At 35.3% G+C, this 27,769-nt stretch overlaps 1 protein-coding gene across 4 annotated transcripts in view; it reads left to right on the top strand.

Moving 5' to 3' along the window:
- The window catches only part of Mtmr6 (Myotubularin related protein 6), a 110,561-nt gene that overhangs the window by 47,313 nt on the left and 35,479 nt on the right, over window positions 1-27,769 (top strand). For all 4 annotated transcript variants that reach the window (XM_089099237.1, XM_089099253.1, XM_089099245.1 and 1 more), the window contains 2 exons: window positions 12,505-12,662; window positions 21,615-21,740. In XM_089099237.1, coding sequence (XP_088955363.1) covers window positions 12,505-12,662; window positions 21,615-21,740 — 284 coding nt within the window. The remainder of the gene's footprint in view (window positions 1-12,504; window positions 12,663-21,614; window positions 21,741-27,769) is intronic.

Here is a 27,769-nt window from a genome sequence, read left to right as displayed (position 1 = left end):
TATATAAGTTTCATCAAATTTAGTCCTCATCCCCATCAAAAGTTACGAGCCTGAAAAAATTTGCCTTATTTTCGAAAAAGGAGGAAACACCCCGTAAAAGTGATAGAATCTTAAACCATCAAATTGAGCGTAATAGAAAACCCTACTGTAGAAGTTTCAAGCTCCTATCTACAACAATGTGGAATTTTGTATTTTTTGCCAGAAGAAAGATCACGGATGCGTGTTTTATTTGTTTTTTTTTTCCACGGGTAATCGTATCGATCCAGTAGTCCTAGAATATCATGAGAGGGCTCGTTCGAAGGGAAATTAAAAGTTTTAGTTCCTTTTTTAAGTGATCAAAAAAATTGGAGGACAACTTGGCCCCCTCCCACGCTCATTTTTTTTCTCAAAGTCACCCAATCAAAATTTTGATATAGGCATTTTGTTCAGCATAGTCGAAAATTTAATAAATATGTCTTTGAGGATGACTTAGTCCCCCACAGTTCCCGGGGGAAGGGCTGCAATTTATGAACTTTGCCCATTCTTTACATATAGTATTGGTTATTGGTATTGGTTGGGAAGTATACAGAAGTTTTCAGGAGGGATTTTTTCTGATGGGGGGCTCGGAGGAGGGTGTTATGTCGGAGGATCTTTCCTTGGGGGAAGGGACATTTCTAAAAAGAGGGCGCTGGATTTCCCAGCTTTATTTAAAACGATCAATAAATAAAAAAACAAGTTTTTTCAACTGAAAGTAAGGAGTAACAATAAAATTTAAAACGAACGAAAATTACTTTGTGAATATGGGGGTGTTTTCCCTCGTCAATACCTTCCTCATTACGCTAATTTTTTTTTAGTGCTTTCAAAAGAACTCTTTATTCTAATTAACGGCCTTTTTGATTCAGGAATTTGTGATTCGAACTTTAGCGTAAGGAACGAGGTATTGAATAGGGGGCGACCCCCCTCATATACGTAATAATTGTTGTTTGTTTTAAGTTTTAATGTTGCTCCTTACTTTCAGTTGAAAAAACTTGTTTTTTTTTTATTTAATATCTATAAAGACCCACGCTTTCGTTGGGCTATATTTGAAAGCAAGGCCTCATTCAAAAATATAAAGAAGTGGCAAAGAAAAGCAAGACAAATTAGGATTTTGTCCTAAAGCGCAAAAATCAATGAGTCTCGCCGGTCAAGTTTCTGAAACTGACGCCAGCTTAAAAATTAGCTTACCGGCCTCTGGTGCCATATTTTGGGGCTTGAGGTCCAAAACAGCGAGTGGCGGGTCTTACTCGACTGATATCGTTGGATATTTGTCATCCTTTGTTGCGTACTGTCGTGCTAATTTTTGTTATTTTGAAAGAACCCCGTAGGCCCTGTCAGGTTCTTATACATTTATATTGTATACCCTGAAAATAATCACACAAAGCTGAAATCTAAAACTGAAAGTAAAGGACGCAATGTCAATTCAAAGCAGCAATTGTCCAAAGTTTCTGCTGAGCTGCAAAAGTTTTTATTCCTTTGTTTATTCATTTATTTACTTTTTATTGAGGCAGTTCCATTTGTCGTGGTAGGAAAAAAAAGGTGTCGCCCTATAATGGCTGACGTAGAATCAACTAGAAAGAAGTAATGAAACTACAAGAATATTTCTTTCCCCAAGTCCATTCCGATATTAAGTTTCTTTGAATTGTTCTCAACTCTCTAATTTGAGTTGAGTTGACTTTAGGTCAACTCTCTTCATCAGAGACCTTGTGAACTTTGAAAATATGTTATTCATCTTGATTTCTGTCTAAAGGATTTTTCTGTTATCCGAAAGAGAAAAATGTGTTCTTTCCGAGATTTTTTTTTGACAAAAAAGGAAAGAAAAGGCCTTCCATAACACGTGCATTACGGAGAGACAACCCTGAGAGGATCTAGAAGTGAGATTTTACAGTATTCACCAATAAAAGCTGTGCAGGAAAAGTTGCCAACGCCAGTGCCGAAGCAAAAAGTCGATATTCGATACCCCTAGGTGGAATATGTTAAATTCACTCTTAAAGTGTGAAAGAAGGGGGGTTTCGTGATTATACCTATAAAAGTGTGTATTCTGTAAGGAAATTGGGGATGTGGATCTCCGTAGCACTTCTGTTACGAAAGGATTAAAAACAAAAATTGTGTAAATCGTAATAATTAAAAATAAAAATGCCTTTTAGCGATTATTTGGATTGTAACAGCTAGCATATCTTGTTGTCAAACCTGCCCTCAAAATGCGTGAATTTAAAGCGTGAAAATTTGTTGAAGGAAACGATTTTTATGGTTTTTTCGGGTCTTAAAAAACAAAAGTGGAGAAGGGAAAAAATACTCTTCGGTAAATTTAACGTCTTACCGGCCTGATGTTCCCCAACATCAGTAGTCAATTTAACAGAATCACGCCATCTGATAATACTGATTTTTGTTTGTTAGTCTCCCGAATGTTATTCAAAAGAGATGCATGCTTATTTATAATTAAATGGAAAACAACAACAAGTTTTTCAAACTGAAAGTTAAAAAACCCATTAAAACTCAAAACGAACAGAAATTATTCCGTATATGAAGGGGTTGCCCCCTCCTCAATACCTCGCTCTTTACGCTAAAGCGTTTAGCACTTTTAAAAAGCTTTCTATTCTAACTAAACTACCGTTGTGTTTCAGGAGTCGTTCTTAAAAAATGTGACAAACAGTCAAACTTTAGCGCAAAGAGCAGGGTATTGAGGAGGAGGGCAACCTCTTCATATACGGAATAATTTCTGTTGCTCCTCACTTTCATTTAATTTCTGATCGTTTTTCAAGTAGTACCGGGAAAGCTACCTCTTCCTATATAAAAAATGCCCCCCCCCCGTCGGGAAATTCTTCCGTTGAAATTTCCTCCCGCGTAAAATACACACACCTTAAAATTTCCTCCGGGCAGTTCCATCCTGGCTGAAAATATCCCTCCCCCGTAAAATTTCTTGCGGACGATTCAACCTGAAAAGTCTCCTTAGCATACTTTCATTTGAAAAAAGACTTCAAATCATAATCGTTTTCTCAATCACTCCGAATATCCCTCCTTCCATGTAAATTTTTTCCCCAAAAATCCAATCACCCTGAAAAAAGCCCCCGGATAATTCACTGAGAACATCTCCACGTACAAATTTGAGTCGGCATAAAGAAAGTCACACAATCAAAGAGAGATCCGCACAGGAATTCTGTCAAATTCCCCCAGTGTAAAATTTCCCCTGGAAAGTTCATCCCCCCAAAAATTTTACTTATGGAAACCTACCCATGGCGCAAAAGTCCCCCTCCCCCCGAAAAATATCTGTATACATCCTAAAACAAACACTATACGTCAACAACGGGCAAATTTCATAACTTACAGGCCTCTCTCCATGACCTTTGGGGAGTCATGATACCCCTAAAGACATAATTTTTGGTTTTTCAACTATGCTGAACAAAACGACTATCTCAGAATTTTGATCAGACAACTCTGGGGAGAAAGGGGTGTGGGAGGGGGCTAGGTGCTCTCTAATCTATTTGGTTGTTGAGAAAGGACTAGAACTTTTAATTTCCGTTCGAATGTATCCTCACCCGATCTTCTTGAACTATTATCTCGATACTATCACCTCTGGAAAAAAAACAACAACAAATAAACACACATTCGTGATCTTTCTTCTGGAAAAAAATGTAATATTCCACGTTTTTGTATATAGGAGGGTTCTTGATACTTCTACAGTAGGGTTCTCTGAGGGTTCTCTGATACCGTAAATCTGATGGTGTGATTTTCATTTAAATTCCTTGAGTGTTTCCGCCCTTTTTCGAAAATCAGCCATATTTTCTCAGACTCGTAATTTCTTATGGGTAGCAATAAACTAGATGTTACTTATATATTTGAAATCAGCATTATAAGCTGATTCTTTTGATGTATCTATTGATTGCAAAATTCCGTTTTTTAGAGTTTCAGTTACTACAGGAGCCGAGTCGTCGCTCCTTACTTACTGTTCGTTATCATGAACTGTTTGATAAGAACAGCTTAAAAAAATGTTTAGTGCCTTCTAGTTTTCAAAAAGAAAACCTAACTCATGAATTTACTCGATATATCTTTTGGTCACGTTGCGTCCTGTGTGCATGGTAATAAACTATCTCATGCAGGAACTTATGAGAAACAAAAAATGCTGAACAATCAAATTGCGCAAGAGGATGGGGTTTTCTAGGTAAAAAAAAAGGACCATGAAAGGGACATTGCTTGCCATAGAAATGCTCTAAAATTTACATTTATTTGGAGATTTTGAAGAAGAGAGAAATATAGCTAATGGAATCAAACATAGAAGAAGCTCTTAAAATGGGAAGTAATTGTTGATGATATGGTCGACTGGTCAATAAAGGATTATGTTTTCAGAAAGAAATCACAAGTGACCTACACAAAGCCAAAAGAAGCTCCCCGGGCATTAAGCACGTAAATCCTCCAGAGGTTTGTGGTTGAATAGAGTGACACAAAGTATATGCTTTCACTTTATTTCTTTTTGCTGACTCATAAGAAGATCAGAAAAGCCTGATTTTGCGAAAGTTTTGTTAGAGAGTTGTAGAGACGTAGATAAGCTTTTCTACAATCAGCAAGAAGTAACAGACCCAACTTTACATGTTAGATGGGGAAGACTTGCAGTGAAGATAGGAAGCAGCTTTTCAATGATCTTCGACCAGTATTTGGCATTTATCCAAACTCAGCACCCTCACCGTACGAAGGTATAGGACGTATACGGTGGAGGAATTGCAGCTAAAGACCAGGCACAAGTAGACGTGTCAAATTCAAAGGATGAGAGGTGCTGTCTGCTATAAATACATATTTTTGGATGTCAAGAGAGTGCCGTGGATTGGCTGCAGTTTTCCACTTGTAATGTGAATCTGCCAGAAAGGATTTTATTGAAATCTAATTGTACCTAGAAAACAATTCATCTAAACTCCAGCCAGTCTGCCCTCTCCCCCTCCTCAAATCCTAGATCGACCATTAGTATCGTAACATTTGCCCAAACACCTATCAGTCAGTCACTCTTCATCATACCCCATGTGTCTAAAGATTATTTCTCTTAAACCCTTCAATATTTCACACTACCACATCAAGTGAAATACACTTCCATTCATAAACCTACTCATTGAGCATAAATACAGGTCAGAGCTTTTTTTCCTATCATTCCCAGTATATTCCGTTGTTTTCTTGAGAGGGAAAAAATCAGTCTGTTATTCAATAATCCAGATTCAAACGTCAACTTTTAAACCCATAATAACAAGAATAGAATCTTCCCAAGTCTCTTTGACCCGACTATAAATTTGCCCTTTCCTGACTCATACATAACATAAAATAGTAAATGGGAGCATATACCCTTGCACAACCCTCGTATTCTTCAAGATCAGCTCGTAGGTAATTTTCCTTTTGCTCCTATATCTTATGTTTTAGAGAAGGAAAATCCACGAGGTCTTTCTGAAGAAGTGAACCCACGGGAAACTATAATCCAGTCTCCTTTTCTCATTTTACAGTCTCTTCGAGACTCGGAGAATCTAGGAATCACCTTAGATATTTTTTTTTTTTTTTTTTTTTTTTTTTTTTTTTTTTTTTTTTTCTGAAGCAAGACGCTCGATTTAGTTATCATCTCAGAAAGGCAAAGCTGGTCTTTGCGCGAATTAAATATGTAAAATAACAGGTTTTTTCGACTGAAAGTATGGAGCAACATTAAAACTTAAATAGAACAGAAATTATTACGTATATGAAGTGGATTGCCCCCTCCTTAACACCTCGTTCTTTACGCTGAAGTGGTTTTTAGTACTTTTAAATAAGCTTCTTATGTTCTAATTAAACGACCCTTGTGTTTCAGGAGTTGTCCTTAAAGAATTGGGACAAAATTCAAACTTTGCCGTAAAGAGTTAGGTGTTGAGGAGGGGGCAATCCCCTTTATATATGTAATAATTTCTGTTTATTTTAAGTTTTAGTGTTGCTTCTTACTTTCAAGGGAAAAATGTGTTTTTTTTAATTTAATTTTGATCGTTTTTTAAATAATGCCAGTAAATCTGGCCCCACCTAAACGGAGAAATCCCCCTTCCCACGGAAATATTCTTTAGACAATTTGATCCCGGTGAAAATTTACCTGGACAATTACCCTTAACAACTCTACGCATAAAATTGCGACGAAAAAGAGAAAGTAAGAAATAAAACAAAAATTGCATAGGAATTCTGGCGAATTCCTCTAGTGTTTAATTTCCCCTAACAAGCTCACCTCCTGGAAACTTACCTCGCCATGGAAATTTTCCTATGGAAAATCGCCAGCAGAAAATTTGCCCCCCCCACCCCGAAAAAGTATACATACTTCCCAATAACAAATACTATGCGTAAACAATGGGCAAATTTTGTAACTTGAAGACCTTTCCCCTGGGGCTGTAGGGGGTCATGTTATATCCAAAGGCATAGTTATTAGACCTTTCTACTATGATAAACAAAATAGATATTTCAAAATTTTGATCGGACGATTTGAGAAAAAAAGGGGCATGGGAGGGGGCCTAGTTGCCCCCAATTTTATGGTCACTTAAAAAAGGCACTAGAACTTCTAATTTCCGTTTGAATGATCCCTCTCACGATTTTCTAGGACCACTGGATCGATACAATCACCCCTGGGGAACAAAAAAAAAACAAACAAATAAACACTCATCCATGATCTTTCTTCTGGCAATAAAATACAAAATTCCAATTCTGTTTTTAGAGTTCCGGTTACTATTGAGCCGGGTCGCTCCTTACTTGCAGTTCGTTACCACGAACTGTTTGAAAACCGTATATCAGTAACTTCGATAATCGTGTATGAAGCATATTATGTGTCTTGAAAAACTGACCTGTCAATAGGAGCGCCATGGGAAATCACCTAGTTTTCGACGCAATAACCGCATTAAAATATGTTTATGTTCTACAACTTATGTAAAAATTTGCCAAACATGCAAATTAGTATGTTTGATATTAGCTGACATTGTAATTGATGTTAGTTGAAAATGATATCAACATGTTTGATATTATAATTTTGTGCTTGTTCTGAAATTATTCTAAAGAGACCGCCACCCATGGAAAGCCATAATACAGTCTTGTTTACTTACTTTATAGTCTGCTAGTTCTTAGGAATCACCTTAGACTGTGGTTCTCAAAGTTGACTGGGTTTCGACCGATTTGACAAAAATTTCCAATTTTGGGACCCACCTTTTTGCTGTCTTAGAAAAAGTTGGGCATTGATATTAATAATGCTCAGATTCCGTGGTGGCGGTGAGTTTCATCCATCAAAAGTTAAATAACACAAAAAAATACAACTTTTTAGTTCTTATAACTTTTATCCTATCTCTAACGGTTATTCAGAAAAATTCAAAATAGTTATATCACAACTTGAACTATATTTTCTTTACATACTTAATTTTTATTTATATTCTTTTTGAAATACTAAATATAAATCTTAACTAACCTCAAACTATTTTTGAAAATTGCACTGGTTTCCAAAGCATTGCCCAACGATTTCAAAACAGTGCTTGATACAGCTGTGAAAATGGTAAATTATTTTTAATTATTGTAATCTATTTTTAAATATTAGAAATATTTCTAAGAACTATTTAAATATTATTTTTAAATTTACAGTATTAAAATGTTGTAAATTATAAAAAAAAAAACCAAGTCTTGTTTCTTATTTTAACAGTCTTTCATTCGTATTGGTAACTTTTGTAAAAAAAAAATGTTTTTTTTTTCATTTCAATTAGAACAAATTAGTTCCATTACTCGCCACTACAGAATCTGAGCATTACAAATATTAATGCTCGCGACCGCGACCCACTTAATATTTGCTCACGATCCACTGTTGGGTCGCGACCAGTAGTTGGGGAACCACTAACCTTAGGTATAGTTTTTTTCTTATTCCCAAGAAAACTCTTGATTTAGTTATCCGCTGGGATAGGGAGACTGGTTTTTACTTGGAAAACCGCACACCTGTACCTTCGATAATTGTCTAAGAAGCATTTTGTGTACCACGAAAAACTGACCTGCCATTATGAGTAGCATAGTAAATCACCTATTTTTCGAAGCAATTACTGGATTAAAATTTGTTTGGGTAAACTTTGGAAGTAGGTTTTTCTTGGTTAAAACCAATAATGAAAATTCTAAGTATATGTCGAAAGGTTCATTTCCTAGTTAAAATCCCATTTCCTTGATTACTAAATTAATTCTGAATATTTGCTGTAATTCCTAGAAGTTGGCAGATTATAACTAGAGCAGTTCTGTCAAATGTCCGGATGTGTATCTGCATATTGTGCTGAATATAAGTTACCAATTTAGATTATTTGAGCTAGTTCGAATTCTGTATCTGTCCTCGCCATATGTACATTCACTGTATTATATGTACAAATAAACATTTTATACTCTAAACATAAACTATATGATGGTTAGAGACTCTAGACATCCTCCACCGGTAGAACCCAGATAATAGACCAACGCTACCATAAGACTCCAAAGAGAAGAAGTCTTACTTCACAGAGAAGTAGATAATTCACAGAGAAGTGAACACAGAGAGTTTACATTTGCAACTTGTGTAAAACGCATTAACCATAAACATAGTATAGTGAATATTAACTGACATTGGAATTTATATTAGTACACATCAATCTCAACGTTCTTGATATTATAGTTATAAATTTGTTCTGAAATCATTTGTAAGAGGCCAGTTTCCTTTTCACTTTGTACTATCTCTTAATCACTGGGAATCATGTCTTTTTTTTGTATTAAAGCAACATGCTCGATTTAGTTTTCCTCTGAGACAGGGAAGAATAATCTTTTCGAAGAAAACCGTATTTCAGTATTTTGGATAATGAAAAAATAGGCGAATTGTATCTGAGGAACCAACCTATCATTTGAAGCACCACGGAGAATTAATCATAAGCTGTAATCAGTTTTTTCTTGTGAGGCGACCTGATAGTGTATTTATTTTGTCACAGAAAAATGGGAAAGCAACGTGAATCTGTGCTTTCTAATTGGATTAAAAAGCATTGAATGTGAACTTGCAAAGCCATTAAATTTCTTATTTAATTATAATTATTGACTTAAGTCGGATCTTTGGCCACTTTACTCGGGAAGATAGGAAAGCAACTGCTGGGTGACATTAGCAGCAGCTTCTAGCGACTTCATTTAAAAGTAGAAAATTTTGAAGGCAATTCAGTAATCAAGATTATTAATCTGCATCTTAGTGTGATTGAAGTTGAAATTCCTCTGAAAGCTGTCGTTCATTTGATTTTTTCCATTTTCAAGACTGAAGAATCGCTTCAACTCAAAATCCAGTCTGCTCAAAGGTAAAGAGCTTGGGGGAATCTCAGCAGGTTATTTGGACTATCTGCTTTTAAGCTAGTATTTGGTGACATAATTCGGGCTCTTTATTCTTTTTAAACTTCAAAGCGTCTGAGAAGGCAGGTCTGCAGGCGTTTAAGGTAAATAACTATTTAAAAGGTCAAATGATAGAAGTTTTGATCTGCAGTGTGATGATCTTTGTTTTAAGTTGATTTTCAGCTAGACTCAATGTGTATCAGTTTGATAGCTGTCGTGAGATATTTGATTTGAAATGAAAGACGCAAATTATTTTTCGCATAGAATGCGTCGATTGTTCTAGTATTTTTCTGCAGATCAGGAAGACATGGGGAGACACGCGTGAACTCTTCAACCAATGACTTCACTTTATACGATTCGCCTGATTCAGTTTAAATTTCGGGTTCCCGAGGGGCACCCGCAATTCAAATTAAAGTCTGTGCTTTATTTAAACACATTTACAGAGAACGGGATAATGTGTGTTTGTATTCCCGTTCACTGCCCGTGTCAAGGCACTTGTCTTGACACTCTCGCCGAGTCAACTTAAGTTCCGCTACCCATACAATGGGTAGAAACTTTTCTGCCTAGTTGACGCCCTTCATTTCTCAATCCTTTTTCTCTTTCTTTACTCTCTACACACACTCCTCACGACCAACACTGAATTGATTCAATTGAAGTTTGGGGACTTGGCTGCGAGCAAGACAAATCTCCCGGTCGTAGGTAAGTCTCAGCAGATCGCAGTGTAAATTACTGCTCTACCGTTTACAACACTCCGGCTGGTACTCAAGTCGTCTACAAGTGATTTTGGCATTCGACCTTATGGAATATTTGATTTATTTGACGGGACGGGACTGCAGATCCGGGACTTTTCAATATTTTGGAAGGTAATCGAGTTAGGAAATGGTATTTTCAGGCATGGATCTAAAGCCAAAATTATGAGCTGGGAAGGTGTTTGCTAGTTGAAAGGAATGATGATATTTGCAGAAAACGCCCGACGTTACATACTCACGTTGGTTGTAATTTTTTCAACACTTGCGCCGGTTTCCAATATTATGAGTTCCTTATATTCTTTATGCTTGTACTTTTACAGTTTGATGGGTTTTGTTTCCTGAACGATAGCTCTTTTTAATATGAATGAAAATGCTGGTAGAAGCAATATTTTAAATTATTAGCCTTTTTTGTAAAATATCATATGCTATAACCCTTTTCTCGGTCAAAAGTCTAACTTTAAATGAATTCCCATCCAGATTGTTATTAGAAAGAGATTGCAATGATTTGAGAAAAAAAAGTAGGGACATTTATATTGCCAAGAGGAATCCAAAACAGGAAAAGACTGTTTCCTTTATTGATACTGCAACAAACATGTGCTTGAATGATGGCCTACATTTGAACGATTGTTGAGCACCAGGGAAAATAAACACTTGTTAATTATACGGGGCGCAATCAAGAATTTCGCTCTGTAAGATCTGACAAAAACCGGTCAGCCTCTCTGCAATCGGCTATGATTTGCTTATTTTGAGTGAAAAAAACTACGATGGATATATTTTAGTTAAATATTTAATCTATAGAGATGGTTAGGGGTTAGATTAGGTTAGGTATTTAATATGATGCATTCTGCGCGGCCTGCTTTCCTTAATTCTTTGTCGTTGTTTCCATAAATTTGTTTCTAAAGTATTATATCTTCATCATATTTTGGTATATTTCATTAGCATGAACCTAAATTTACTTCTTTGGTGTGTTCCGTATAATTAATAAGTACCGACACATTTATTTATGAATAGTGCATTAAGGGGGAAAAAATGTAGCTACCTCAGGCGGAAACAGCAAAAAAAAGAAAAGAGAATTGGTTATTCATTTATCTTATAGCATATGGGAAATTAGAATATAAATATGTGCTTTTTAATATGTTAGTAAGCGTATTAATATAAAAAATAGTCTCCCTGGAGCAAAATTCTGTGTCAGCAGTTCTGCTATCACATCTGAGTTGGGAAAATAGGGAAACGAATATAGCCTTCAGAATTGCCTTATTCAGAATTTAATCAATGTCGCTCTCAGCTGTGTTCATTTTCTTGGCCTGAGAGAGATATTCTTGCTGGCATCAACGCCAATCCCTGCCAGCTGTTCTTCTACTGCCTAAAATGGGGGAGAAAAGGGGACATGAATATTTCCTTATAAATGATCTTGTTTAGCATTAAGCTTGGACACTTGTTTAGCATTAAGCTTGGACTTTTGTCACTGACACGACTGTACCTGACATTTTCGCATTTATGAAATAATTGACAAAAAAACATTTAAAAAAAAAGTAATAAGAGGAAATATACCAATTTCAAAAGAATATTTTGAAATTTATACGATTTCAAAAGATAATATAGCACGGTGAATCAAGCTATAAAATAAAATATCAAGGTCTGAAACTTTTGCTAGCTAAGTTCATTCTATACGTTGACTGTACTATTCTGTACTATAACTATACTATAAACGTTGACTATAAGACCAGTGGCAAGCCACTAATAAGACTCCCCCTAAAATGACATTATGCTACATATTAGCTTTCGAGCTACCACAGTCGACCTTTCCTTGATGATTCACCGTACTGATCCTTGGAATCTGGCGTTATAATTGCGTCCATGACGTTGACTATAAGACCAGTGGCAAGCCACTATATGACCTTTTTCAGAAAATGTGTTTTTTTTATCTGGAAAGGATCAGCAAAGAAGTGTTGGATCAAAGCGTGATGGAATATAACATTGCCATCCTGATCCATCATTTGAGGATGACTTGGTGAACAGTTTTTGGTGATCATCTTAGAAGTGAGAAAATATCAGATACGGCCTAATGGCACGACAGCGATGATATCATCTTTGATGCTGACGCGCGTCTCTTGCTATAAAAAGGAAAGAAACTGGAGATATAAGATGTTTGCATTATTCTTGTTTGCAGCCTTTTGCAATATTCTGCAACCACTGTACTTGGCCTGCAGCTATATAATAGACACCTCTATAAATACATATTTTTGTATTTGAAAGTTTTCCCATTTGCAATATTGAACAGGATATAACTACGCACCTGAAGCTCTTAGACTCGAATAAGTGCTTTTATTATGGTTATATCGCATAGTGAGGAATATACATCCCCCCCCCACAAAAGACTTGTGCAATATAATTGCTTTATATTCAATTTCAGTTCATATAGAAGGCTTATACTGCTTCCATTACACGCCCAGTCGTAGTTTAATTCGTCGATCGCTTGGATGGTATCAATTCGACATTCAGGCTGAGTACCAGCGATTCGGTGTCCCAAACCAGTATTGGTCATTAACCAATCTCAACAAGGACTATGAGGTAAATGTTTTGTGGAATCCTTATGTTCCGTATGTTCCGAAAAAGTGGAATCATTATGTTCCGGAAAAGTGGGATCCTTATGTTCTGTATAGTGAAAGCCTTAGACTGTGCTAGTCTTGTAGGAAAAAACCCCTCTTTAAAGAGTCCAATTTAAAATCTTTTTCCACAAAATAAATTTTTCAAAGAAACGTAAAAAACTCCATTAAACCAAAAAATGAGCAGAAATAAAATCGAATAATCTACCAAGCGTAAAACTACCACAAAATTACGATCAATAAATAAATGAAATCCAAAACGAACAGAAATAACAATAAACAAGTCAGTCAAACTCAAAACGAGCAGAAATTAGGGTTGACAATCCTCATGCCTTCTCAAGACCAGAACATGATTTTTCACTTTACTGAAAAAAATATTTTAAATATTTTTTTACGATCTAATATTTGAAATATTTTAAATATTTGAAATTACGATCAATAAATAAATGAAATCCAAAACGAACAGAAATAACAATAAACAAGTCAGTCAAACTCAAAACGAGCAGAAATTAGGGCTGACAATCCTCATGCCTTCTCAAGACCAGAACATGATTTTTCACTTTACTGAAAAAAATATTTTAAATATTTTTTTACGATCTAATATTTGAAATATTTTAAATATTTGAAATTACGATCAATAAATAAATGAAACCCAAAACGAACAGAAATAACAATAAACAAGTCAGTCAAACTCAAAACGAGCAGAAATTAACATGCGTAGGGCTGACAATCCTCATGCCTTCTCAAGACCAGAACATGATTTTTCACTTTACTGAAAAAAATATTTTAAATAGTTTTACTTTTTTAACTTTGGTAAATCAAAAATTATTAAGACTTTAAGGAATAAATATCAGCATATGTATATTAAACTGACAATGCACTTTCATTTGATGTTCTTGTTTGTTATTTTTTTCAGTAAAGTGCAAATTATGTTCTGGTCTTGAGAAGGCATGTTGGTTGTCAGCCCCACTTTTTTAATTTTTCTTTATTTAATGTGTTTTGTGTGTTTCAATTTCGTTCAATACAGTTTCAGTATTGCCCAAAATGTTCGCCTTAATACCTTTAGCTTTAGTAGCATTAGTATTAGTAGTATTATGAGTAGAAGCAGTAGCATTAAAATGCAAATATTGTCTTTTGATTAGTTAAACATTCCCCATAACAAACCCTGTAAGTTTCAACTTCACAAACCAAACTGTTCCTAAGATATTGCTGATATGCTCTTTTGACAACCTGCATACAGACGGTGTTTTGTGATTCAGTTCACCTTCTCCCATAAAAATTCCACCTTCATACCCTTAGGCATAGTTGTAATAGCAGTCACAGTAGTAGTGTTAGTAATAGTAGTTCTAGTTATAGTATTAATAGAGATAGCAGTAGTACTAGTACTCGCAGAAGTATTAAAGTATTGCCTTTTGGTCAATAGAACATCCCTCTCATCAAGTTCTGGAAGTTTCAACTTAATACAATTAGCTATTACCATGATTGTGTAGAGTAATTCTAACCTAAACAGAAACAATCTGTATTTATTTCTGGTGAAAGTGGTTTCTAGTTTCCCCAGGGAATGGGATTTTTAGGAGCCCTTGGGTTCTCCAAAATCTCGTCACAAAAGAAGTTTTTGTTTCGTAGACCGGGTTATAAAAAGAGCAATTGCAAGGTTAACGTGGAGCAATCATCTACTTGGACTGTAAAGTTATGGATCTTGACTATGGCGACCAAGTCTTGTTGCTTGGTATTTCTTGACGAGAAGCGCAAAAGAAAATAATCAAAACCAAAGAAATGTCGATTGCAAGCCCAGTAGGGTCGAATTCGCATTTAGGAGTTTAAGAGTTTTCGCATTTAGGGAAAAATATATATATAAAACAAGAGAAGAAACAACAACAACAAAAACAGGCCTATAAGCTAAAAGAAGGGAGAAGAAAATTAACATTAAAAATATAAAGTGGTTTAAAACGAAAATCGTATAAAATTGGATTAAAAAAATATGATGGCGCACAACAACACCGAATGAATTATGATTAATTTGATATTAGGCCAAATCATTGTTTGGCAAGGTTGCTAAAAAAAAAAAAAAAAACTTAAATCTAATATGTAAAAAAAACTAAAAACCAATGAAATTAGTAAAATTTATTAAACAAACCACACAATTTATAATTGTTTTTTTTTTTTTTTTTTTTTTTTTTGCTTTTTTTTCTGACCAAGGCACTTCGTGTAGAAACTTCGAAAGGAGCTCATTCTATTGGGAATCGAAAGTTCCAGTTCCATTTTTAAGATTTAAAAGCGATTTGAAGGCAACCAGCCTCCCCCCCTCTTTCATTTCCCCAAAAACATCCTATCAAAATTTTGAGATAGCCATTTTGTTTAGCAGTGTTGAAAAGTCCAGTAATTATGTCTTTGGGGATGTTAACCCTCACCTCCCAGAGCCCATCAGGGCAAGGGATACAAGTTAGGCAATTCGTTCATTATTTATGTATAGTATATGTTATTGAGAAAGGCGAGCACGTTTGACCTCTTCTTTCCAAAGAGACGAAGGGCATTCAGGTGAGCCTTTCAGAGAATGTTGAGGGGAGTGTTGAACTAAATCTAAATACGCTTTCTGCATACGGGTTGTCAAAGGGGTGTGGCTCGGGAATGCCTGAGCATATTTTTTGGAACTATCAATAAATAATAAGGGAGATAATCAATTGACCAAAAAGGTAATATTTGTTCGCTACTACTACTACTGCAACTACTACTACTACTACTATCACTAAAACTACTGCTTCTGTAGATACTGCTACCAAGGCTGAAGATATTGAAATGGACATCTGAGGAAATGTTGAGGGGAAATTGGAACTAAATCAAAACATATTGTGGGCATACGGATTGTCAAAAGGGCGGGTTGGCAATATTTTTGGAACGGCTTACTGTATCAAGATGAAACTTCGTGGGTATCATGAGAGGGATGTTCAACTGACCAAAAGACAACATGCACATGCTACTGCTGTTACCACTGTTACTACTACTATTAATACAATACTGTTACTGCTACTACTGCTCCTACGGCTACCGCTACAACTATATTACTATTACTATTAAGGCTAAGCGTATGAAGGTGAAAATTTTAGAGAAGTATTAAGAGGAAAATTGGACTAAATCAAAACGCTATATGCATTCAGATCGTCAAGAGGGTGTATCTCAAGAATGGATTTGGATATTAAGTTGGAGCTTTCAGAGAATGCTTAAATGGGAAAATAGGGAACGTTTAGAGGGAGTTTCAGTTAAACGAAAAAAAAAATATGCATATAGGTTTTCAAAAGAGCATATAAGCAATATATGCGCAGCGCTATCATAGATAGCAATATCATAGACACTTCTAAAGGAGATCATTGGATTAGAAATTAAGTTTTTTCCCCTTTTTTAAGAGCCAAAAAGTGATTGGAGGGCAAGCAGACCTCTTTCCAAGCTTATTAATTCTCCGGACACATCCAATCAAAATTTGAAGATAGCCATTTGATTCAGCACAGTTGAACGGTCCAGTAACTATGTCTCTAGGGATATTGGATATCTATGTCTCTAAAAAATACATTTTAAATGTTTTCAATTTTCTAACTTTAACAAGTAAAAAATTATCACCTTAAAATTATTACCCTTTTAAAATTATACGGCCTCTAAAAACCCTTATCCACCAATTTTAGAACAAAAGCTCCGAGAAATTGACAAATCTTACTTAAATTGAGGCTTAGATATGAAAAACCACTAGTAGCACCCTATTGTAGGCAAACAAGGTTTGATGGAAGGGGATGGTCGCATAAACATTTAAGGAGGATCATTTGATCGGGAATTGAAAGTTCTAGTTTTCCATTTTAAGAGTCAAATATGACTCTTAAGGTACTGAAGGACACCTTATCTCTCAGATCAAATTGAAGTGGCTAAACTAATATTGTTTGAACGAATTAAAATTTGTGCTAATGAAAGGAAATATACGGAAGAAAAATGAGTTTACAATATTTTATTATGGACTTTTAATATAGAAATAAGTGAATTACTCGAATTTGCCGTCGATTGCCGTCGAAACTCGAAATTGCCGTCGTATTTAGCTTGGATGCAGTAATGCAATAAGCACACTTTACTGCAAGATCTTCACATAAATTAATTCGTCGCGCATGCCGAATGAAATCTTCTGCCAACTGATTTTTGGAATTTTTCCCAAAGACCTTTTGGATCTGCAGGATTACCAAAAACAAGAATCTTTGCAAAGAGTATTCGCATTACAGAAGGCATTTTGGACAGTGCCAATTCTTCTAGGGCATCAAACCGCTGTTTATCGTCAAATTCAAGGCCATGAGCCGGGCATGCTTTTTTGTATGTGGAATAAACAATGTTTTCAACTGTTTCAGATCTTCAAAAATCGTTCCATTCTTCTCATGATATAGAAGTACTCGCAAATAGAAGCACTCGAGATGAGCTACAAAATTTACGTTGTGAATTCGTCCAATGACACGCAATCGACGGATTCTTTGTTCCCATGTACTTGTTTTTCCATTTCATTTATAGTGTTCAGGCATTTCCCAATAATGGTGAAATTCTTGGTTTTTCATTTGTTTTAACGCCTTGTTGTGTAGAAAATTCACTTCCAATATGGAACCTTGTTGTCCAATATCTACCAAACGTTGAACGACATGGCTCTTTTTTGGATATCATAGCTAAATAGTTACCAGCATGCTTCAGTTGGTGTAATGCAGCGTCCTTCTACATAGGTTTCTGCTTCATTGTAAACCATGCACCGTTTATTTTCGACAAACTTAATTGAAGCATAATCATGTCCCTTGTAGATATATTTATATAAGTACTTGACAGGACCTATATCTTCATCATATTCGACATTTATGTGACAATGAAAGTTTTTGTGCATATAAGGATTATATGTGGTGACATGACGAATATCACGAGTAATTCAGTGATTATTAAAATCTTTTCGATAAACAGCACGGTCGTGTGAGAATTCTTCTCTATTCATTTCGTCTAATTTGGGATCATAATGACGCCAATACTGTGGTTTTTTAGCATCCGCTAGAGATGTGACTGGATTTTATTACTTTGGAAAACCGAAGCGGCACTAGAATTTTCCATTTTTATTGATCATGCAACTCGCATTTGAATTTAAATCCCCACGCCGATTATGAATCATCCACAAAGACTAATTCTCTTAATAATGGATCGTCGGAAGGTTGGATTTCAGCTGAAATAAGATCATCAATTTCAACTGGAGTATGGATTTGATGCTGAGGACCCATGATCAATAGCAAATGCATATGTGGTAGTCCACGTTTTTGAAATTCAATCGTATGCACATATGCTGCCACCTTTCCAAATATCTATCCCTTATCAGTAATTGATTAATTGATTATGTCGTCAAATTTCAGTTTTGTAATTCGAGTAATGAGATCGGGACGATCTTGAGTGGACTGTTCTATGATAAACGTATTACCAAATTTATATTACCAAATATATTGAAAAATTATAGAGATTTGACTGAAACTTATGTCTGAACACTTTTGATAGAACCATTTTTAAAGCTAGGGGGTGGGAAAAAACTGGAGTCGAAGACAAAGAACCTGTTTTAGGTAAAAATTTCTGTTTTTCGCTGTGGAGTTGAAGAAGAAAAAACAACTCAGCTTCGTTATTTATTAATAAAAGTCGATCAAACTTTTTTAAGTTAACATGAATCAGTTATGCTTATATTGAAAAAGTTTATTTTTCTTATGCAAGTTTGTCGTATGTTATTTTCCCCCAGTTCTACATATTAATGTGTTACAGTAAGGCAACAATTTTGAAATTTTACACAATTTTGACAACGTCTGCCGGATTATATTTTTTTAATTCAATTTCATTTTAAGGTTGAAAAATACGTTGAGAAGGCTGCAAAAAAATCGAAGATAGGAAAAATTTCTCATTTTTTAATCAAGTTTAGACCATTCTCATAAAAAAAAGTCTCTGTATCATCTTTATTCTCGCTAGGTAAATAGATATGTGTAAAACTAATTAATCCAATTATACAAGAGTCTTGTCACTACAGGCTATAGCTGTAGGATTGTCGCAAAGTCGCACGTTTGACAGAGAGCAGAGAGCTTATAATGGTTTATGCCAGAGCATGTTCCTTTGGCTCCTCCTCCGAGGCCACTCAGGGAGCAACGAACTCTTACTTGGCCCATATTAGTTGTATAACGGGTTGCATTGAGCTAAAATATTGAAAGTCACCGCATATACACGTGATTAACCGGTTAAAAACGTATGTGTGGACGAGGAATCCTCGCTTTTAAAGCCAAAATTCGTTGACATGAAACCTATTATCTCACAGTTCAGAATAAACCGGTTAAATACGTGTGCAAGTGGTGGCCTTCAATAATTCAGCTCAACGCAGCCCGTTATGCAACTAATATGGGCCAAGTAAGAGTTCATTTTCCCCCGAGTAGTCTTGGGGCAGGAGCCAAAAGAACTTACTCTGTCATAATAAGCTCTACTACAGAGAACATAAACCTTAAGTTGCATTTCCGATAGAAAATAATATACTGTTTTGTCACTGAACTTCTTGGAAAATTGCATTCCATGCATGCAAATTTTCACTTTTTTGATGCCGTCAGCTTTTCATACTTTTAACAAAAGATTTGTTTTTTATTTCTCCAATCGGTTCATTAAAGTTGATTTTGATACTATGCGAATACTAGTATTATTACGATCTTCGTCGTTTACGATATCAAAATATTGTTTATCCTTATAGGTTCATATCCCGGGGGGGGGCTGGTCATGGGATTTCACCCCACCTCCCCCCCCACCCCCCGAAATATTTCTCTGACTTGTAAATTGGACTTAAAAATACAGGTAAAAAACTGTTTCTCCAAAGAATATTTCCCCTGCTTACAAATTGATCTTTGGACATGTCTCTGCTTATAGTGTATGTGTGATCGGAAGACAGCCACTACGTGTATTTACAAACTTCTAGTTTTAAATTTTCAGTTACGGTTGACAACGGATGACCTTAATTATCGTTCTTTGTTATGAGCGGTGGGGATATATAACATTGAACAAGTACTAAAATAAAGAACTATGTCTTTTAATTTAACCTTTCACTAAAGTTTGAATTTCATTTTTATGCTATTTTGGAAACGCTTTCTAGTTTTCCAAGTCGATGCGTCTATTATCTTTGGACACTCTCTTACCTTTGTTATTCTTTAGTAATTCTTTGGGCTTAATTTTGTTTTCAATTAAAAGTGTTTGTGGCATATTTTGATGGTTTTAGAGTAGCCTCACGCCTGAGTAAGTGCCTTGGCTCTACACCCTTGACAAAAGTATTACCCGCTATGGAATTGGATTTTGTACTTAATATTGCAGTTTTAGTTTTAGACTGGTCTTTGGAGCCCTTATCCTTTTTCGGAAAGATGGGCAATCAGCAATTTCTAGACCCATTTTCGCCAACTCTAGTATGATGAGAGAACTTCGAAAAAGAATGAATCTTTGATGGTACTTAATGAATATTGATTAAAGAACTCCGTAGCACAGTTTTTTCAGGTCATATACCCTAATTGACAAAAACGGTGATCACTAGACCTCGGCCAGAGCTATCTTTTGTTTGATCGTGAATGTTTTGCTTTGTTTTTCTTGTGAAATAGGAAGTGTTTCTTGAATTGAGGCTTCCTTTTCGGCACGCCATTTTCTTTGTTGCTTAATAGTCCATTGAGCTCGAAAGCTTTTTTCCAAGATTATTTATTGTATAAATTTAAAGAGAGGGTTTGATTATTAGTAAATGTAAGAATGACGAGTTTTCGAAGAGATTACTTGTGTAATAGTTTTACACTATTTGACCCCAGTAAATATAACCGGATCTTGAAGAGAAATTAACGTTGCTTTCTCATTGGAATTGCTACGTTTAGTATTTTTTCTCCAACAAGAATGGTGTTCATCAGATTTATTGAAGTTAGTCTACTCTGTCTTTTCATTTAAGCTGACTGAGAAGCCTTTGCAATATGCCAAGATCGAGGCGTCCATTATCTTTCGGGAGACAGTTTCTTTCTGTTGTTTAGTATTCCTAGGATCCCAAAAGCCCTTTTCCAAGAAGATTACTTTTTGAGTAGTATCAAACTATAAAAGACGAACTTGAAAGACTTGGAATCAGCTGTCTTTTTGGGTCCTTTTACTCATCTCGGACAAAATGGTAATGCTGAAGACAATAGAATGAAGACAATAGACAATGTTTTTTCTAATATATTTGGTGATTATCCCATATTTTGCCGATGCCCTCTCTTATTAAAAGTTACTCTGCTACTTGGAACAGACAGTAAATGCTTTAGTGTAGGTATATAGGTGATAAGTAGAGAGCCTTCTGGCCTTTGCCCCCTAAATTTGAAAAAGAATAGTAGAATATCAGTAAGAATTGGAGTCGATTATCTTGCAGTTAATGAAAAGTAGACGCTTGTAGATTCAAACAAGCATGTTTGTGTTGTAAGCTGATGAACATCCCATCTCCGGGAAAGGGAGGAGTAATGTGAGACATAATGTAGAATTCCCTACTTTTTGTGAAAACATCCCTTTTAAAAGACTTATTACACTTAATGAAATAATGGAAAATCATATTCCCCTCCCTATGATGGTCTCGCTTTTATAATAAAATGTGTCGCCTGTTTGTACAAGGTACCAAAATTGCCGGACCTTGTAAATTAAAACGACAAGCCTGGTAAAACAGACCCTTAAAATATAGGTATATGCAATAGCCGTCGTCGGTGAGAAAAAAATGAATGCTCAACTAGGAATAAACCACCAGTTCAGGAACACTGGGCTGAACTTTCTTAACGGATTTCAGGTAAATGACTCGGGGGATTTACATAGGCCTAACAAAAATGCGAACATGTGTTGAAAAATGTATTTAAACCTTTGTTGTTTCTAGTTGTGTGACACTTATCCAAAGTACCTCTATGCTCCCAGCGGTGCCTCTAGTGCTGTGATCATTGGTTCATCTAAGTTTAGAAGCAAAGGACGCTTCCCTGTCCTGTCATATCTTCATAGTAATGGAGTAAGTGCTAAACTGATTAGGTTTTCTTTCGCTCTCTCTCTTTCTCTCTCTCTATCTCTCTCTCTCTCTGTCTCTCTCTCTCTCTCTCTCTCTCTCTCTCTCTCTCTCTCTCTCTCTCTCTCTCTCTCTCTCTCTCGCTCTCTCTCTCTTGCTCTCTAAAGATGGATGCATCAGTAAATGCATTCCCAAATTATCCAGTACAAATTGTCTACCCTTGTTTAACCTCTGGTTTGGAAGGAAGTTCTTGTGTGTTTGTTGTTGAACCATATACAATTCTTTATACAAACTCATACATTTGACTAAGCCTATGGGGGTCCGGCTTATCTCCCATGGGAAAAATTCAACTTCTCCGAAAATTTTCCCTCCGAAAATGAAAGAGGATCAGCCTCAGTCGGCAAAAACAAAATATGAAGTAATTTTAATAGCAATATCACCCAAATCAGTCGGTAAAAATTGACCAGTGAGTCTGTCAATTTCATTGCCCTCTCCCTCCCACAAAATTTTTGTTTGTAATGCCTCTGGTCGGTACCAGAGCAAGTCCACGCGTAGTAAGTAGTCGTACTCCATAATCCCAGTCTGTTATCTCTGAGCACTTACATCATAGAGCAACTATTCTAGAAGTGCCATCAATTTTATATTTCCAAACTATTTTTGAAAACATTTGCCCTGCTTGTGTGGTACCTTACCCTGCTATGAGAGTCAACCCCACAAAAACACGGAAAAAGTGTAAAATAAATGAACCTGTAAAAAAAAAAAAAAAAAAAAAAAAAAAAAAAAAAAAAAAAAAAAAAATGAAATTCTACACCATATATTCTGCCTATGTTTTTGAATATAGGTAGAATATTCTAAAATTTCTTCTTTTCTTAATTTTTTTAATTAGTCATACTTTCTCTTTGGCCACTTAATTTTGCATGCGGGGAGAATTTTACACGGAGATATTTTTTTTTGGGGGGGGGGAATTTGCGCTGGGCGGTGGAATACGTCTAGAACCAAGCTAATGGAGTAAGCTCGAGAAACTTCCTGAAAACTACTTTGAAAAACTACTTGCAAAAAAGGAAATTGATAAATCAACAGTCAATTCGATTGTTACTAGTTCTTCAACAATTTGTTCCAAATGTATTAACTGAAATTGAATTTAAATCTGACGCATGCATCTTGCTAAAACAAGGGAGACTCTTACTTAAATTCTTGGTATGGTTTAATAAATCCATTCAATACCTTCGTTCTGTTTCGTATTCTAGCAGAGGCCCAGCCCAATTTGTTTGAAAGAATGGATTGGAGAGCTGTTAAGATGATTCTTTAGAGCTTCTTGTTCAACGCGTGAAATCATTCTTCAGAGTTCCTTGTTTAAATTCTGAAGAGGGAATTGCTAGGAGTTAAAAAACCTAAGCGAAACTATGACAAGGTCTTTCTCCAAATGTGGACTAAAATAGGTGGGACGTTGCCTTGGAAATATTTTTAAGAAAAGTAGTTGGTGGAGCTACAAAATTGATTGACTAACAATATTGATTTGTTATAAGTTGTTCAACAATTTAGTTCCCAGGTGTTTCCATAGATTTATTAAATGCTAAGGACCCCGAAATGCAAGTATATTTTCCCCTATGGGCCTATCTTAGGTCTTTTATCTGAAAACCGGGATTTCTTAAGAAATCCTTTGGCTGTTTCAAGATTATAACGTTTTTAGGGCAGTGCCACATTTTAGTCAGTGTTGTTACGTTGAACCGTTAAGATGAATTAGCCAGGCCAGTTACTTGAATTTGACAGCTTTAATTTAAAAAAATCAGACATTAACATTCTATTGGTTCCTTAAGACAACTACGCCCTCAAAGGAGAGCTACGCCTTCTTAAGGTTATTGGTGCTAAATATTTTTAGCTCATTTTGTGCAAACTTTGCGCTCACATTGTTTTTTTTTTTTTTTTCATAACTACATATGAACGTCTTTTTCGGAAAAAATTGAATCCTCAATTTTTCCTAATTTCTCAACATTGCATGTGTTTTTTGAAGTTTCTGCTTAACTCAAAGAATCATTTGTAATTTACACTATCCTTTGTAGTTTAAATGAATAGTTACCAGATTATATAGAAAAAGCGTTTCATTCTGCGAGCCAATTTGCAGCCACCAGTCATCTAAGGGGAATGCTGAAAATCAAAAATGTTAATAGAGAAGCAAACCCAAATAACCGGTTTTGCCTGCTTCAAACGCTTTCGAATACCTTTCTAATGAAATGGGAGAAAAGGTGCCAGGAACTCGTCAAAACACATGCTATCTGTAGACTTAAATGAATGGATACGTTTATGTGTCATATTTTATTAGGGACTTCGCCTGTGGTGTTCTGTTTTTTAAGCTGAAGCTAGTTAAATTATGAATATTATCCAGCTTATAGTATTAATTTAATTAATTCAAATTCATTTGTATTTCAATTAACTGCGTTTTATTAATTTAGATTTAATTAATCTAAATAGAAGCACTATTTGTTCAAAATTTTTATTATTTACTTTCATTGACTACTGTAAGAATGTTCTGTTATATTTCAAATTTCTTTGTGCCGAAGTCATTAGTAGCCTATGTTTTCATGCAAACTGATTTTTTTTAATTTTTTTAATAAATGATTATTATGTTGCTTCATTCATATTTATTATAGCCTTATAAGCCTGTAGCGTTATCAAGGGCCATAGTTGTTTAGTCGTATACAAAAATAACATATTTACGATATTAGGATTTTGTGACATAGTGAAATAACATATGACATATTTTACATGGAACTTTTTCTTATCTTCACGCTGTTTTGTATGTCTGAGAACAGCGAAAGCAAACTTGACAGCTTTAAAAGTCAAAGTCAAATCATTTGACTCTCAAACTTTGCTTGGAATCCCTTCAATAATATTTCCACTTGCACATCCTTTCTCTTATTCAATGAAAACTTTCTATCATGGAAACAAAAGAAAGGAAAAACGGGGAAATAACTTCTAATAAAGACAGGGGAAACTATGTTGCAGATGCATGCTAAATATTTTGAATTCAAATCAGGAATTCTTTTGAAATGAAATCCAAAAAAAAGAAACTAAAAGAGTAAACTAGTCGTTTAAGATTGTAGTAAGATGTTAAAAAAAAGGAAAATATCAGAGTCTTTTTTATATTTTTCTGTTAATTAAACTTTATTTTTCTATTTCTATTCTTCTCTCCTTTTTTTCGTTAGAAACGAGTTCTGGATATTCAAGAAATGAATGAATGCTTTTCACCAACCAGAACTGATAGAATGATTCACCAACCAGAACTGATAGAATGAACAAAAAACAAACAAACAATAAATGACAAACTTAACTCAACATTCTTCTAATATTCGAATAAATGTAAGACAAAACAAATCACTTTGAACCACTGTGAAAGCTAACTAAGAAAGAACTGCATTGCTGTTTTAGGACATCGCCCTGGGGCCGGTGCTGTTTTAGGACACCACCATGGGGCCGTTGCTGTTTTAGGACACCGCCCTGTGGCCGGGTCTTTACAGGAGTGTTGTATGTGGCAACTTTACTAAGGGTCGCTTCTTTAAGGCAGATAAGGTACCCAACTGAAAAGCGGTTTGGAAGAAAAACAAATAAAAAATCCTACCTGTTACAGCAACCTACGTTGCTGTAGCAGGTAACGTTTTTTTCGTGTCTTTTAAATTTCAATATCAGTAATTGCATAATTTAATTTAAATACGCGGGTGGCTGCAGAAGTGTTTCAAGTCGAAGCTCAAGCGTGCACAATTTTAGCATTCCATTTTATCCCCACATAAGGTGAAGAAGTTAATTTTATTCACAATAATTACAAGTTTGCGAACTTTTAATACACTTTAATAGGAACAGCCGCAAGTTCGGCAATATACAAAGAATGGATCAATTCGCCATAATATATATTTAGCTTCACTCGCGTATTAACTGAGTCTGCACGAGCAGACTTACAAAGTAGATCACAGGGCACACGGATTTTATTTCAAGATAAATCACGCGGCTCATGGAAGTATGCTTAGCATACATCCGATATTTCTGAGTTTTTCAGATCTTTGTAGAACATTCTGAATGAGTTTTCTTTCCTTGATTTAGCAGCAATACGTTGTGAGCGGGCATGTACACAGGGTGTTTTTTTCCTTGGGGGGGGGGGGGGTAAAGAAGATTATTTAATAATCTGAATAAGAACCGCCAAAAAATTTGGAAACTTTAAGTTTTCTTTTTTTTTGGGGGGGGGGATAAATAAGATTATTTGATAACCTGGATAAGAAGCGCCCAGATATTTGCAATCTTTAGGGGTTTTTTTTGGGGGGGGGGGGTAAAAAAGATTTTTTGATAATCTGGATAAGATGCACCAAGAAATTTAGAAACTTCAGGTGTTTTTTTTTTTGCGGGGGGAGTACTACTAAGATGACTTACCAGGTATCGGAGCGATGGGTCCTTTCGACTGTAATTAACTATCGATAAGTTCGTTGTGAAGTTACGATGACCAACTGCTATCACACATAATAGTGTTCCGATATTTCGTTTGTGTTTTCTATTTTAAGTTACTTTTCAATAAGATAGGGGTTCAATTTAAACATACAAGTTAATAAACTAATATAGTTAAAGTTTGGAACAAAAATGGAAAGAAACACTAGAGTTACGAAGTCTCGTCAATTCACGAAACTTGATTGGAAAAGCAAAACATATTTTTTTAAATCTAGTGGGAAATTTTTGTTGCTTTTCTCGATGTTTCCAATGGAAATACCCCAAAAAACCCTATTTTCAAAATTATGGGGGCAAATGCCCCCTCCTTAAATGACACTGCTGGACTTAAGTTGTTGCAACAAGGAACGTTCTTTTTTGTTGTTGCTTCATCTCTTTAATATTATTTGCATGTGCTTCCTGGAACTCCTTATCAGCTTATTAGGGATAGGTGCTGTCGTTTATTGTATTTATAATTACTGGCTATAAGATTATTATAATTATGATTACTCATTGTTTTTCTTGGTCTAAATAAAAAAATTATATTTTATTTAGGATAGGCAAGTTTGATTTATTTCGTTTTTTTTTTTTTTGTGCGTGGGTGTTTTTTCCGTATATTTTAATTCTGTGTCACACCCTGTTATATTGATAGCCGTTTTTTCTATGCTGTCCCTCTTCAAATTTGTCCCCCAACTTTCAATCATATCTATCTAGCTTCTTATGGTTCTCTGCGTTGGTGATTCCTTGCGTCAGAATCTCAATAATTTCATGTAAACTGTTGATAGAACAGGAAATTTATTATTTGATAATTTTTTTTTGTCGACGGTAAAGCGTTTGATTCATTGTCTCCATATATTAAATATTGTATCTATAAATATGAATCAAACACACAAATTCTCTGTTCCATCAACAGGTTAGCCTATATGAGACAAACGGAGCCAATTTTAGGACTGTCGATCCTAATTTGGAACAAGCTCCGTCAGTGGTGTCAATTCACGAAATTAGCGAGAGGATAAAATATATGTTCTCAAAATCATGAGTCGGTGTAAATTTTTTTTCCTAAACTATTTGAATGAAAAAGGCATCTTTCATTGGAAATACCAAAAAAGGTTATTTTCAAAATCTTTTCTGAATAGACTAATTTGACGGGGTCAAAGTATTGTATTGTTGAAAAGACAGTTTCCTTGCTTTTTAATTTGTCAATTAGCTTCGTGTTATCATAGGAAGTGCAATAGCGCTGCATAAGTAAAGAGCTATGATGGCACAATGTTTTTTTTCGGTTTTTCTTAGACCAGGGTACTTCGTATTGAAGTAGTTGTCGTAGAAACTTCGAAAAGGGCTCATTCGATTGGAAATAGGAATGACTTGTGCCCTTTTTAATAGTTGAAGTGATTGGAAGGCGACTAGCACCCCTTCCACGCCCACAATTTCCCCAAACATATCCAATCAAAATTTTGAGATAGCCATTTTGTTTAACGTAGTTGAAAGATCTGGAAATTATGTCTTTGAGGAGGACACTCCCCCCACAATCCTCTGGGCAAGGGTTGTAGTTTATGCCCTGGGGCCTATAA

The sequence above is a fragment of the Artemia sp. Qi Xiang Cuo genome, chromosome 2 (genome assembly GCF_049724085.1).
Source record: "Artemia sp. Qi Xiang Cuo chromosome 2, ASM4972408v1, whole genome shotgun sequence".
In the NCBI taxonomy this organism is placed as follows: domain Eukaryota; kingdom Metazoa; phylum Arthropoda; class Branchiopoda; order Anostraca; family Artemiidae; genus Artemia; species Artemia sp. Qi Xiang Cuo.
This window is presented reverse-complemented; position numbering and strand designations above follow the sequence as displayed.